Genomic DNA, 15,457 nt, shown 5'->3' on the forward strand with positions numbered 1-15,457 from the left:
AGCAGGACACCCAGATCCCTCTGTACTACTGAGTTCTGCAATCTCTCTCCATTTAAATCATTTTCCATTCATCCTGCCAAAGTGGACAAGTTTACATTTTTTCACATTAAACTCCATCAGCCAAATTTTTGCCAACTCATTTAACCTTTCCACGTACCTTTGTAGGCTCTTTACCCACTCTTGCCAGTGTAATTTCCTATCTACCTTGGTATCATTGGCAAATTTATCTTCATCTGAGTCATTGATCTAGGTGAGGCCCCAGCTCTGATCTCTGCAACACTCCACTTATTACTACTCTCTGCTTCCTTTTAGCTAATCAATCCTTCGTTCATGCTAATATGTTAGACCTACACCATGAACTCTGATCTTATAGTCATGGAGTCATAGAGGTTTACACAATGGAAACAGGCCCTTTGACCCAACTTATCCATGCCACCCCTTTTTTTTAATGACTAAGCTAGTCCCAATTGCCTGCGTTTAGCCCATATCCCTCTATACCCATCTTACGCATGTAACAGTCTAAACGCTTTTTAAAAGCGAACATTGTACCCACCTCTACTCCTACCTCTGGCAGTTTGTTCCAGACACTCACCATCCTCTGTGTGAAAAAATTGCCCCTCTGGACCGTTTTGTATCTCTCCCCTCTCACCTTAAACCTATGCTCTCTAGTCTAAAACCTTTGGGAAAAGATGTTAACTATCTAGCTGATCTATGCTCCTCATTATTTTATAGACCTCTATAAGATCATCCCTAAGCCTCCTATGCTCCAGATAAAAAGTGCCAGTCCATCCAGCCTCACTTTATAACTCAAAACATCAAATCCCAGTAGCATCCTTTCTGCACTCTTTCTAGTTTAATAATATCCTTTCTATAATAGGGTGACCAGAACTGTACACTGTATTCCGAGTGTGGCCTTACCAATGTTCTGTACAACTTCAACAAGATGTTCCAACTTCAATATTCAATGTTCTGACCAATGAAACCAGGCATGCCATATGCCTTCTTCACCACTGTGTCCACCTGTGACTCCTGTGTCTAGGGGTACAGGTTCATAGCTTTCAAGGAGCTATGAATTTGTACCCCTAGATATCTTTGTTCTATAACTCTCCCCAAGCCCTACCATTGAGTAAATCCTACCCTGGTTCAATTTATCAAAATGCATCGCCTCACATTTATCTAAATTAAACTCCATCTACCATTCATCAGCCCACTGGCCTGGTGTGGTGATCTTATCTGATGCCTTTTGGAAATCCAGATACACTCACATCTACAGATTCCCCTTTATTCACTGTGTGTGTTACTTCCTCAAAGAACTCCAATAAGTTAGTGAAAGACAATTGTCCATTCACAAAATAATGTTGACTCCCCGATCCCATTTCTAGATTTTCTAGATATCTTGCTAAAACCTCCTTAATAATGGTCACCAGTACTTTCTCTATGACAGATGTTAGGCTAGCTGGCTTGAGTTTTCTGCAGTGAGTAGCTTCCTGCGGAATATGGCATGGTCACAGCACCAGTTCAAATCCCGGCATGGGTCACTGTCTGTGTGGAGTTTGCACATTCTCCCCGTGTCTGTGTGGGTTTCCTCCGGTTGCTCCGGTTTCCTCCCACAGTCTAAAAGACGTTCTGGTTAGATTCATTGGCCATGCTAAATTCTCCCTCAGTGTATCCGTCTTGCTGCAGCTGTATAGGGCACTGGTGAGGCTGCAGCTGGAGTACTGTGTGCAGTTTTGGTTGTCGTACTTACGCAAGGATATTTTGGCCTTGGAGGGAGTGCAGAGGAGGTTTACTAGGCTGATTCCAGAGTTGAGGGGGTTGAACTATGAGGAGAGGCTGAATAAACTAGGCTTGTACTCGTTAGGGTTTAGAAGAATGAGGGGAGATCTCATTGAGACGTATAAGATGATGAATGGGATGGATAGGATAGAGGTGGAGAGGCTCTTCCCACTCAGAAAGGACAGTAGGACTAGAGGGCACAGCCTCAAGATAAAGGGGGGGCGGTTTAGAATGGAATTGAGGAGGAACTTCTTCACTCAAAGGGTGGTGAATCTCTGGAATTCTCTGCCCGTTGAAGTGGTGGAGGCTGCCTCGCTAAATATTTTTAAGACGCGGGTTGATAGGTTTTTGATAGGCAAGGGGATTAAGGGTTATGGGGAGAGGGCGGGAATGTGGAACTGAGCCACGACAGATCAGCCATGATCTTATTGAATGGCGGGGCAGGCTCGAAGGGCTAGATGGCCTACTCCTGCTCCTATTTCTTATGTTCTTATATTCGAACAGGCACCGGAGTATGTCGACTTGGGGATTTTCACAGTAACTTCATTGCAGTGTTAATGCGAGCCTACTCGCGACACTAATAAATAAATTAGCGTTAACAACGAATCATTTCACTTGTCGTTTGCAGAGACCACCCGGTCCAAGCCCATCCTGACTGGAACGCACCCTGTAAACACCACTGTCGATTACGGAGGCACAACCTCCTTCCAGTGTAAGGTCCGCAGTGACGTTAAACCTGTCATCCAATGGCTGAAGAGGGTTGAATATGGCAGCGAGAGCAAATACAACTCCACCATTGACGTTGGTGGGCAGAAGTTTGTGGTGCTGCCGACAGGAGAGGTGTGGTCCCGGCCCGACGGCTCTTATCTGAACAAACTGATGATCTCCAGGGCAAAGGAGGAGGACGCTGGGATGTACATCTGCTTGGGCGCAAACACCATGGGATACAGCTTCCGCAGTGCCTTCCTGACTGTGCTACCAGGTAGGCAGGTTCCCTCTCTTGTGTACTGGAAATAAATATTTTACTCTTTCTAGGTTTCAGCAGTGCCAGAGGTTGAGCGGCTCCCAAGCCTGGAGATCGTGAGCTTGGTCCAGTCCAGCTGGCCAGAACTTTACCAGCAGGTCGAAATGTTACAACCCCGGAATCGGGGTGGGCAAGGGTCAGAGAACAGCATTGTCCGTTGGCCTTGGACGGATCGTACAAAATCGAGCGGGCATGATGGTAAAAGTCCGCCCAGTAAGTTTTCTAGACCACCAAGGAGGGTGATAAAATATCCCCCTTTTTCTCTCTTCTACTGCTAAACCCCCAACCCAGTACAGCAAGACGTGCTGGTTAAGTGCAGTGTCCACACTAAATTCTCCCTCAGTGTACCCGAACAGGCGCCGGAGTGTGGCAAAGTGGGGATTTTCACAGTAACTTCATTGCAGTGTTAATGTAAGCCTACCTGTGACTAATGAATAAGATAATGATAAGTAAGTTCCGGGGAAAAGCCTGCTGCTTGTATGTGTCCAGATACCCTATGTAATTGTTTAGACTTTAAATTGAGAAATCTAGGTGAAGGACCAATGTTCAAAAGTGTGGTTCAGAGAATAAGATAAAATGACACAGTGCCTGGTTATGGGATGCTAAGCTTTGGTTTTGTAATAGGATAGAATCCCTACAGTGCAGAAGAAGGCCATTCAGCCCATCGAATCTGCACCTAACCCTATCTCCTAACCCAACATATTTATCCTAGGTAGCCTCCCTGATACTAGGGGTCAATTTAGCATGTTTAATCCACCCAACCTGCACTTCTTTGGAGTGTGGGAGGAAACTGGAGCATCTGCAGACACAGGGAGAACTTGCAGACTCCACACCGATGGTCACCTGAGGCCAGAATTGAACCCAGGCCCCTGGCGCTGTGAGGCAGCAGTGCTAACCATTGTGCCATCCAATGGCACAACCATGCTTGTCAATCTCATAGGGGAGCGGGGGAAGACTAAGGAGTTTGACAGCTTTGAGGTGTGAAGGGCTCACTAACAAAGTCAAATAGGACCAGGTACAGGAGTAGGTCATTCAACCCTCCACACTTGCTCCACCATTGAATAAGATCGTGGTTGATCAGGCTGTGGTCTCAACTCCACTTTACCATAAACCTTGCCTTGAATGAGTTGGAGGAGGAGATATTGTAGTGAACGGGCCTTAATTTACCATGATGAAGATTCAGGGGAGATTGAAGAACCACCCTAATAAGGTGGTCTATTTGGAATTCTTATCTCAGGGCTGAAGATTGATGAGCCATCAGAATGATATTTGAGTCAAAATGAGAAGAGATCTTAGGACATAGCATAGCAAAGGTTTTCATGGTGTCATGATAATACAGCATCACAGAAACCCTTTCAGTGCAGAAAGAGGCCTGCACCAACCACAATCCCACCCAGGCCCTACCCCATATCCCTACACATTTACCCGCTAATCTCTCTAATCTACACATCTCAGGACACTAAGGGGCAATTTTAACACAGCCAATCAACCTAACCCACACATCTTTGGACTGTGGGAGGAAACCGGAGCACCTGGAGGAAACCCACGCAGACACAGGGAGAACATGCAAACTTCACACAGACAATGACCTGAGGCTGGAATTGAACCCGGGTCCCTGGCGCTGTGAGGAAGCAGTGCTAACCACTGATCTACCATGCTGCCCCAGTAGGGAAGTCCTTGGTGTAGGACCTAATTTTCATATTTTTTAAGAGCCTTTTGTCTGTTTTGGAGAAGAGTGTTGGATGCTCATTTCGAGATAAGTCTGAATTAGGCACACTAATGGGTATCCAAGGTGCCCATAGACACAGTCCATGGATACGGGTAGACCAGTGAGGATTGAGATGAGCAAACATTTCTTCACTCAGGGGATAGTGAAACTGTGGAATTCTCTACCACCGAAGACTACAGATATTTCTTGAATATGTTCCAGAAAAAGATAGATAATTATTTACATTTATTGGTATCAAGAGGTATGGGAAGAAAACATGGCATATGGCATTGAGATCAAGGATCAGTCATGATCATATTGAATGGCAGAACAGGCTCGAATGGCCAAATGGCCTATTCCTGCTCCTGGTTTCTATGCTTCCTCTGCCAGACAGACATTATTTTGCTGGCCTTCCCCAAGTGTTCTCTCTCAGCCAGTAATCTAAACAGAACAAGGAGAAAGGATATCTTTTTAAATAGCAAGATTAGGAGGAGATAGGTAAAGAAGTACTTAACTGCATCCATGTTGATCTAAGTAAATATAAAGTGGATTTGTGCTGTTTTAACTGAAGTGTTCACCCAAATATTTTTTAAAGGTTGTAATCTTTCTGGCCTCAAATGCCTTCCCAGGCTGTGCATTCCAGATTCCCACCATCCTCTGAGTGAAAAAGATTTTTCTCAAATCCGCTCTGAATCTCCTGCCCCTTAACCTAAAACCACACCCGCTTGTGACTGATCTTTCAACCAAGGAGAACAGCTGCTTCCTACTCATCCTGTCCATACCCCTCAGAATCTTACACACCTCAATCATGTACCCCCTCAGCCTTCTCTGCTCTACAGAAAACAATCCAAGCCTATCCAGTCTCTCCTGATAGCTCAAATGCTCCATCCCAGGCAACATCCTGGTGAACCTCCTCTGCAACCCCTCTATCACATCCTTCCTATAGTGAGGTGACCAGAACTGCACACAGTGCTCCAGATGTGACCTACCCAATGCTCTGTACAACTCCAACATTACCTCCTTGCTCTTATACTCTATACCATGACTGATGAAAGCAAGCATCCCAACTCCCTTATAAACTATTCTATTCACCTACTCTGCCGACTTAAGGGATCTGTGAGTAAGTATCCCAAGATCCCTATGTCAGTGGGGAATGCACCCCAACTCCTGACAGATGCTTTGCAGCCTTTTAATGCGCGATGGAGTCTATCCTTGGCTGGGTGAGGGTTTCTGCCCCTATTGGGTGAGGAAGTCTTTGCCTGCAGCTCTCCACTCCCAACAGTGCCACAGGGATCAATGCCTAATGCCTGGACTACAGGAAGACTCATAGGACAAGGTTCTGGAGGCCCAGGATGCTGATATCTCTGGAAGTCTTTCAGGGGTGAAGTGGAGATCTGGGGAGAGGGAGGACAAGAGGATGGGCTCGTGGTTCAAAGGTCAAGGGGAAAGTGGACATCCAGTGTGGGGGGGAAAGCCTTGGTGGGTTACTTCCAATTGGGAAAGGGGGCCCGTGAGTTGGGAAAGGGGTCCCGTGAGGGAGGCACATCATCCCTTCTTGCCTGCGGCCTGAGCAGGCTAACTAGGTGGACTTCCTGTCCGTCACCTCTGATCTGCCCCTACAAAGAAACTTGGCAGCCGTGGGAAGTAGTCACTAATTGGCCACCTGAAGGCTCAACTGGGAGGAGGGTGGGTGGGCTGGTGGGTGGGCTGCCCTAGGCTTTGCCCTTCCACTGTGAAATCGCTGCCTGTTACCTGCGGCAGGCAGGTAAGCAGCAGAAAGAACACCCACTGAGTTTTTAACAGCTGCCTTGCCTCCAAACCCTCTGGCAGAGACCATAAAGTCTTACCCAGAGTTTCTCTTTGTTTCTCTTCACAGATGCTGCCAGGACTGATGAGTGTTTCCAGCACCTCCTGTTTGTATTTCAGATTCCCAGCACCTGCAGGATTTGGCTTTTGTGTTTGGTGTGGAGGTGATTTTGCTTTTGGGGGCAAGTGTAAAACAGGCAATATAGATGCAGCCACATGGCATGGTGGCGCAGTGGTTAACACTGCTGCCTCACAGTGCAAGGGACGCGGGTTCAATTCCTGGCTTGGGTCACTGTCTGTGTGGCGTCTGCACATTCTGCCCATATACGCATGGGTTGCTTCTGGCTGCTCTGGTTTCCTCCCATAGTCTAAAGATGTGCTAATTAGGTGCACTGTACCTAACTAGCTCAGTGTACCTAACTAGCTTTCCCTCAGTGTACCTGAACAGGCACTGAGGTGTGGCAACTATTTATTAGTCACAAGTAAGACTTACATTAACACTGCAATGAAGTTACTATGAAATTTCCCTAGTCATCACACTCAGGTGCCTGTTCAGGTCAATCCACCTAACCAACTCGTCTTTCAGACTGTGGGAGGAAACCGGAGCACCCGGAGGAAACCCATGCAGACACGGGGAGAACGTGCAGACTCCACACAGACTGTGACCCAAGCTGGGAATCGAACCCGGGTCCCTGACACTGTGAAGTAGCAGTGCTAACCCACTGAGTTAATGTGCCACCCGAAAGAGGGTTTTCACAGTAACTTCATTGCAGAGTTAATGTAAGCCTACTTGTGACTAATAAATAAACGTATAAACATTATACATTCCTCCTGATTTTCATTCCCAGTGACTACATTGATGGAGAAGGCTAGAGAGAGCTTTACTGTAGCCGCCCAAACTGGACTGAGCCTCAGAACGATGGAAAACTATTCAATTTGTCCACTCACTGGAAACTTCACTTCTAAATACATGGCGCTGAGCAAACAGAGCTTTGCTGGTTTGTTTTCAAATGTTTGGGATATTGTAGGAAGTAATTTGTCAGTGCACTTAGCATACATCATTCAGGCTGCTTTGATGCAAGAAGCTACAAATCTACGTCCCCATAGCATGAAAAGCTTAATGCTTTAACAAATGACTTTACAAGAAGCATAATGGAAGGATTAAGTGCATTGATATTATGATGGTTTTCTAGCAGAATTTTATACAAACATATTCAGTATGGAATTAGTGCCAGCATCTGCACTTTCCAGATGTAAAGAGCTGAAGCGCAGTTAATAGTGTTGATTATATGTGAAACTGTCAGTCTGCTGTCCTAGTCATGCCTGCACATGGTGAGATATTATATTCAACAGAACCAATCAAAGCTGAATGTTTACAATGGAGGAGATCCAGGAAAAAGGATTGCTGGTTGATTTTCCTCTAATGGCAGTAATCAGTGTTGAGGTAAAATCCTGCACGAGGCTTCCAAATTAATCCAATATTTCTGTGCTGTGTTAAAAGCCAAGCTGTGTGAGGCCTTTGCACAACACAAGTTGCAAGATCTCAACCAAGGATCACAACTGGAAGACTCTAATCCTTTGATCGCCAATGCTTGTGTTGTCGAGCAATTAGTGTTAGGCATCCTGGCAGAGACCGCTTTGCTGTTCTGTTTTGGAACTTTTTGACTGTACCTTTCCTCCCCCTCCAGCGAAAGCTGAAGTCCTGAGGTCACGGGCCTGCAGCGCTGAGTGCTTGGGATGAAACATGGACGGTCTGGTTAAGCAAGATGTAACCATGTTAGTTACCGAGTTTGTAAGACACATGATGCACATTGAAATGTTGCTCTGCTAGCTTTCTACTACTAGAGAAAGAGCGAACTACAGCTTTACAATAATAACCATGGATCCAAAGGTGCAATATTATCCCAAATCTACTCCAAACCAATCCCGCTCCCCCTTATTTAAAGGGTATCCCATCGAATAAAAATGAAAACAAGGATCCCCTCTTGGACACCAGCCCCCCCTCACCCCATCAAACGGAACCCCCTCTCCTCCCATGCACACAACATTTGATTTGATTTATTATTGTCACGTGTATTAACATACAGTGAAAAGTATTGTTTCTTGCATGCTATACAGACAAAACAAACCGTTCATAGAGAAGGAAAGGAGAGAGTGCAGAATGTAGTGTTACAGTCATAGCTAGGGTGTAGAAAAAGGTCAACTTAATGCAAGGCAAGTCCATTCAAAAGTTTGACAGCAGCAGGGAAGAAGCTGTTCTTAGGTCAGTTGGTACTTTTGTACCTTTCTCCTGAAAGGAGAAGGCAGAAGAGAGAATGTCCAGGGTGCGTGGGATCCTGAATTATGCTGGTTGCTTTGAGGCAGCAGGGAGTGTAGTTCGAGTCAATGGATGGGAGGCTGGTTTGCGTGATGGATTTAGAATGCTTCAAACAATCTGTGGTAACCTCACTCCCACTGTAGATTTTCACAGACCTGTGAAACATCTCAGTATTGCTTCAGCTATTTCACAATCCACAGGGAGGAATTTTCTCAATTTTAACTAAGTGCCAACACAGGTGGGAAAAGTGTTACTTTCTTAAAAAATTTAGGGCAGGATTTTCTGGCCACACCCAGCCCCAGTGCTGGAAAATCCTGCCCGAAATCTGTACAATCTGTGTCATAAGAACATAAGAACATAAGAAATAGGAGCAGGAGTAGGCCATCCAGCCCTTCGAGCCTGCCCCACCATTCAATAAGATCATGGCTGATCTGTCGTGGCTCAGTTCCACTTTCCCGCTTTCTCCCCATAACCCTTAATCCCCTCTCTTATCAAGAACCCATCAACCCGCTTCTTAAAAATATTTAGCGAGGCAGCCTCCACCACTTCAACGGGCAGAGAATTCCAGAGATTCACCACCCTTTGAGTGAAGAAGTTCCTCCTCAACTCCGTTCTAAACCGCCCCCCCTTTATCTTGAGGCTGTGCCCCCTAGTCCTACTGTCTTTTTTGAGCGGGAAGAGTCTCTCCACCTCTATCCTATCCATCCCATTCATCATCTTATACGTCTCAATGAGATCTCCCCTCATTCTTCTAAACTCTAACGAGTACAAGCCTAGTTTATTCAGCCTCTCCTCATAGCTCAACCCCCTCAACTCCGGTATCAGCCTAGTAAACCTCCTCTGCACTCCCTCCAAGGCCAAAATATCCTTGCGCAGGTGCGGCGCCCAAAACTGCACACAGTACTCCAGCTGCGGCCTCACCAATGCCCTATACAGCTGCAGCAAGACCTCACTACTTTTATATTCAATCCCCCTCGCTATGAAGGCCAGCATCCCATTCGCCTTCCTGACCACCTGCTGCACCTGCAAGCTGGGTTTTTGCGACTCATGCACAAGGACCCCGAGGTCCCTCTGCACCGTCGCCTGCTGCACCCACTACGATTCCCATGATGGACATGATGGGAAAATTCCACCCTTAGCTGAAATATTTAAGGATTTAAAGGGGCATCCCATCAAACAAAAAAAAATGAAAACAAGGACCTCCTCATGGACACAGAGACCATTCCCCCACCTCCAACCACAGGGAACCTCTCTCCTTCCACACTCGCAGGTAGCTCCCTCTCCCACATATGTGGGGTATCCCCGTCCTCCCACACACCACAGGCTATCCATTCCAAGGACCCCACCAATCTTCCCCCCCCCTTCCAGGGACCATGCCAACTGAAGACCCCACATGGCCCCTGCCCCCGGCATGTCCCTCAGCAGTGCCATGGTACTGCCTGGGCATGATTTTCTCCTCCCTTGGGGCTGTATCAGGTTCCCGTTTTGTGAAACCTGTTGTAAACCCCACCAACATGACATTACACTTTGGGGTAGGGGGGCAGAGGGAAACCCCTACAAGGGAAGCACTGCAGCGCGAAGGCTAAGAATATAGTCATGTATGATGATGGGGTTCCTGACTTTTCATAGCGGGAAATGTCATTGGCAGGGAGCGGGGACAATCAAGTGGGGAAATAGTCCTGGTATGAAAGCCATCTTGGGACTCTCCCCCTCGATTCTCCGCCCCCGGCACCATTACTGTCTGCCAAAAATGGGGGTGGAAAATCTCCCTCGAAGTGTCTTTGATGTTATGCTCACTTCAACAACACCTTTTAGATGGGACATCAAACCAAGGCCTTGCTCTCTCTGTGAGGCAGACCTTAAAGATCCCATGGCACTATTTGATGAAGAAAAGCAAAGGTTTTATCCCCCACATCCTGGCCAATATTTATACCTCAACATTATTAAAATAATCATCTGGTCATTACCACATTGCTGTATGTGGGAGCTTGCTGTGCACAAATGGGTCTTACAATAAAGTTGAAGTTTATTTATTAGTGTCACAAGTAGGCTTACATTAACACTGCAATGAAGTTACTATGAAAATCCCCTAGTCGCCACACTCCGGCTCCTGTTTGGGTACACTGAGGGAGAATTTAGCATGGCCGATGCACGTAACTGGCACATCTTTGGACTGTGGGAGGAAACCGGAGCACCCGGAGGAAACCCGTGCAGACACAGGGAGAATGTGCAAACTCCACTCAGACAGTGACCCAAGCTGTGAATTGAGCCCAGCCATTGCAAGTACTTCAGTGGATTTAAAGCACTTTGTGACTAACTGAGGTTTTGAAAGGCACTATATACATGCAAGCCATCTTTCTGTTCTACAAAAGCAGCATTTAGAATCATTCAAACAATCTGTGGCAAGCTCCCCCCTACTGCATGTTTTCATATCCCTGTGAAACATCTCAGCTTTGCTTCAGCAATTTACATGCACTAAGATGTCAGAAACAGCAATGAGATGGAAGACCAGTTTATTTTGGTCGCGCCGGTTGAGGAAGAAACTTTGGCCAGATTTTGAATGGACTTTTATTGGAGCATGACAATTATAATCTAAAGGCAATGAGATAAAAATTTTACGAAGCATTAATGATCAGTTTAGAGTTTTGACCACTTAGATCAGAAGGAATATGTGAAGAAAACAAGGTCACCTCCAAATGTAAGGGATATCAACCATGAAAAAAATCTGGAGGAACTTACATGTTACACTCCAGAAAAAGGACCCATCAAGAAAATCTAAAATGGGCGAATTCAGATTATTATGTTAAAGTATGCCAAGAAGGTAGGAGCAGAAGGAATAAATGGAAATGAGTGAAAAGTTAATTTAGAACAGACATATGGCAAGAAACTCTGAACTCACAGGAAAATATGGTTTGGATATGGTTCTATCATTTTTACAAAATAATATTGGTTGTACTTCTCCGCTTCATTTATTTTTCATTTGTAATGAAAGGGAGGTGGTGACATTGTGGAATTGCTGCCTGATTAATAATCCAGAGACCCGGGTAATACTCTGAGGACCCATGTTTGAATCCCATCATGACAAATGGTGGAATTTTTAAAAAACTCGATAAATTAAAAGTCTAACGATGACCATAAGACCATTGCCTAGTGTCATTAAAAACCCATCTGATTCACTCCTGTCCTTTAGAGAAGGAAACCTGCCATCCTTACACATGACTTCAGAGCCACAGCAATGTGGTTGATTCTTAATTGCCCTCTGAAAACGCCTGGCAAATCACTCAGTTGTATTCAGTCAGGAACCATCTGGCATCGACCTAGGCTCCTAAACAGCAAACAGCAAACCCAGCCCTGCTCACGCTGCAAAGTCCTCTTTACTAACATCTGGGGCGAGCGCCAAAATTGGGGTAGTTGTCTCAGACTAGTCAAGCAACAGCTTGACGTAGTCATACTAATGGAATCATACAGTGAGGGAACCAACAAGGGGAAAAAACATACTTGACCTCAGCCTCACCAACCACCCTGCTGTAGATGCATCTGTCCATGACCGTATTGGTAGGAGTAACCACTGCACAGTCTTTGTGGAAAGGAAGAACTGTCTTCACATTGAGGTGTTGTGTGGCACTTACCACCGTGCTAAATGGGACTTCGTATAGATGTAGCAGCTCAAAACTGGACATCCATCAAGGCTCCTTAGGCAGCACCTTCCAAAAACTACAACTACTACGATTGAGAAGGACAAAAGCAGCAGATATCTGGTCACATTACAGCCTGGAGATTCTGCTCTAAGCCAGTCACCATGCTGACTTGGAAAATAGTGCCATTTCTTCACTGACATTGAGTCAAAATCCTGAAACACCCTCTCTAACAGCACTGTGGGTATACACTTACATCCCATAAATGAAAAAAACTTTTACAAATAGTTAAACTTAATGTAGGAAAAAAAAGTAAAATTCTAATGTAGCAAATTTAGGAGCATAAATACTAACATGGGTCAAAAGGCCTGTTTCACTATTATTTTTAACTCATTCATGGGACATGGGTGTCGCTAGCTGGCCTGCATTTATTGCCCATCCCTACTGCCCTCGAGAAGGTGATGATGAGCTGCCTTCTTGAACTGCTGCAGTGCGTGTGCTGTGAGTTGACCCACAATGCCGTAAGGGAAAGAATCCCAGGATGTTGACCCAGCGACTGTGAAGGAATGGTGATATATTTCCAAGTCGGGATGGTCAGTGGCAAGGAGGGGAACTTGGAGGTGTTCCCATGTATCTGCTGCCTTGCCCTTCTAGATGGAAGTGGTCGTGGGCTTGGAAGGTGCTGACTAAGGATCTTTGTAGAATTGCTGCAGTGCATCTTGTAGATAGTACACAACGCTGGTACTGAGTGTTGGTGTTGGAGGGAGTGGATGTTTGTAGATGTGGTGCCAATCAAGTGGGCTGCTTTGTCCTGGATGTTGTCAAACTTCTGGAACATTGTTGGAGCTGCACCCATCCAGGCAAGTGGGGAATATTCCATCACACTCCTGACTTGTGCCTTGTGGATAGGCTTTGGGGAGTCAGGAGATGAGTTACTCACCACAGTATTCCTAGCCTGATCTGCTTTTGTAGCTATTGTGTTTATGTGGTGAATCCAGTTGAGGTTCTGGTCAATAATAATCTCAAGGATGTTGACAGTGAGGGATTTAGTATGGCAACACTATTGAATGTCAAGGGGCGGTGGTTAGATTGTCTCTTGTTGTTGATGGTCATTGCCTGGCAGTTGTGAGGCGTGAATGTTGCTTGTTGTGACTATTTTATAATAAAGGAGGTATTGCTAAAAAGATAGCAGGGCCTGATAATCTTCATCCCAGAGTTTTTAAGGAAGTGGTCCAAGAAATAGTGGATCCATTGGTGATCATTTTCCAAAATTCATTAGACCCTGGTCTGGTTCCTACAGATTGGGTGCAAATTGAGAATTGTGGATACTCAGCAAGATTTTGGTATCCTTGGGCATCAGCCATTGAAAATAAGTGTACAGATACAGCAGACAGTAAAGAAGGCAAATGGTATATTGACCTTTATAGTGAGAAGGTTTGAGTATAGGGATAGGGAAGTTTTACTGCAATTGTACAGGTCATTGGTGAGGCCATACCTGGAGTATTGTGTGCAGTTTTGATCTCCTTACCTGAGGAAGGATGTCCTTGCTATAGAGAGAGTGCAGCAAAGGTTTACCAGGCTGATTCCTGGCATGGCGGGTCTGTCATATGAGGAGAGACAAAGTTGGTTAGGATTATATTAATTGGAGTTTAGAAGAGGGAGAGGGGATCTCATAGATACTTATAAAATTCTAGTAGGATTAGACAGGATAGATTCAGAAAGAATGTTCCCAATGGTGGGCGAGTACAAAACTTTGTTTGAGGGTAAGGGGTAAACCTTTCAGGACAGTGAGGTGAAATGTCTTCACCCAGAGAGTGGTGAATGTGTGGAATGCACTCCCACAGAAAGTATTTGAGGCCAAAGCATTGTGTATTTCAAGGAGGAACTAGTAATGCTCTTGGGACTAAAGGAATCAAGGGATATGGGGGGGGAAGGAGGATCAGAGTATTGAATTCGATGATCATAATTAATAGTTTAACAGGGTTGGAAGGCCGAATGGCCTATTCCTGCTTTTAGTTCCTACCTATGTTTCCATATAAGATGTGGAAAAAACAGTTGGTTTACTCAGAATAAAATTAGCTTCCACAATTAGCACATTAAAGGAGTGTATTTAATTGGAATTAGCTTTTCCCATTCTTAATTCTTTCATGATGAATTTTTCTGTTGAAAGAATAATGAATTTGATGGATTATCGGGACAGGAAACACAGTTTGATGGTAAAGGATAAAATTTTTTTGCGGGGAGAGGGGAGGACTTCTGAAATGGATTCAAACCTTGAATTAAAATAACATAGAAAAATTCCAGTGGACCCACATCAGTGTGGAAGGAAGTGATTAGCAGAGTGCTGCTGACAACGTACATCAATGATTCCGATCTGGCAGTAGAGAGACGGCTTTCCAAACGTTGATGATTCGAAGTGTAAATAAGAAAAGTTCACATTGTTAGAGAATATTTCATATCCTCCTGATGCCTCAGTGTCTAATTAAGTACTTTTGAAGCACACTGACAGACCCAGGGACCCGAATTCGATTCCCGGCTTGGGTCACTGTCTGTCTGGAGTCTGTACATTCTCCCCTGTACATCCTCTGCGTGGATTTTCTCCGGGTGCTCCGGTTTTCTCCCACAATCCAAAGATGTGCGGTTTAGGTGGATTGGCTGGGCTAAATTGCCCCTTAGTGTTAGAGGGACTAACTAGGGTAAATGCCATGGGATTATGAGAATAGGGCACGGGTGGGATTGTGGTCAGTGTAGACTTGATGGGCTGAATGGCCTCCTTCTGCACTGTAGGGATTCTGTGGACTCTAAATCAAAGTCACTGTTGTAATATAAGCATACACAGTAACCAGTTTTCACTTTGGATCTCACAAGCAAACAATAAGTATCTAAGTTTAAGTTAATTATTAGTATCACACGTAAGTTTACATTAACACTGCAATTGAGTTACTGTGAAAATCCCCTCGTTGCCACACTCCGGCGTCTCTTCAGATAAACTGAGGGAGAATTTAGCGTGGCCAATGCATCTAACCAGCACGTCTTTCGGACTGTAATATCCAAATAATGTTTCAGTGACACTGGGTAAAGAATAAACTTGGTCTTGACACTGGCTGAATTCTTCTGCCCTTCCCCAGTGTGAACGTGTGGAATGTATGGTACTGGGTAGGATTGCAACAGTACATGGGGGAGGCAGTGAC

At 45.2% G+C, this 15,457-nt stretch overlaps 1 protein-coding gene across 4 annotated transcripts in view; it reads left to right on the forward strand.

Moving 5' to 3' along the window:
* fgfrl1a (fibroblast growth factor receptor like 1a) overlaps positions 1-15,457 on the forward strand; it is a 322,593-nt gene that overhangs the window by 291,386 nt on the left and 15,750 nt on the right. For all 4 annotated transcript variants that reach the window (XM_080199272.1, XM_080199003.1, XM_080199188.1 and 1 more), the window contains exon 6: positions 2,405-2,758. In XM_080199272.1, coding sequence (XP_080055398.1) covers positions 2,405-2,758 — 354 coding nt within the window. The remainder of the gene's footprint in view (positions 1-2,404; positions 2,759-15,457) is intronic.

This window comes from Carcharhinus amblyrhynchos, chromosome 1, assembly GCF_965287045.1.
Source record: "Carcharhinus amblyrhynchos chromosome 1, sCarAmb.v2.hapA, whole genome shotgun sequence".
NCBI lineage: Eukaryota > Metazoa > Chordata > Chondrichthyes > Carcharhiniformes > Carcharhinidae > Carcharhinus > Carcharhinus amblyrhynchos.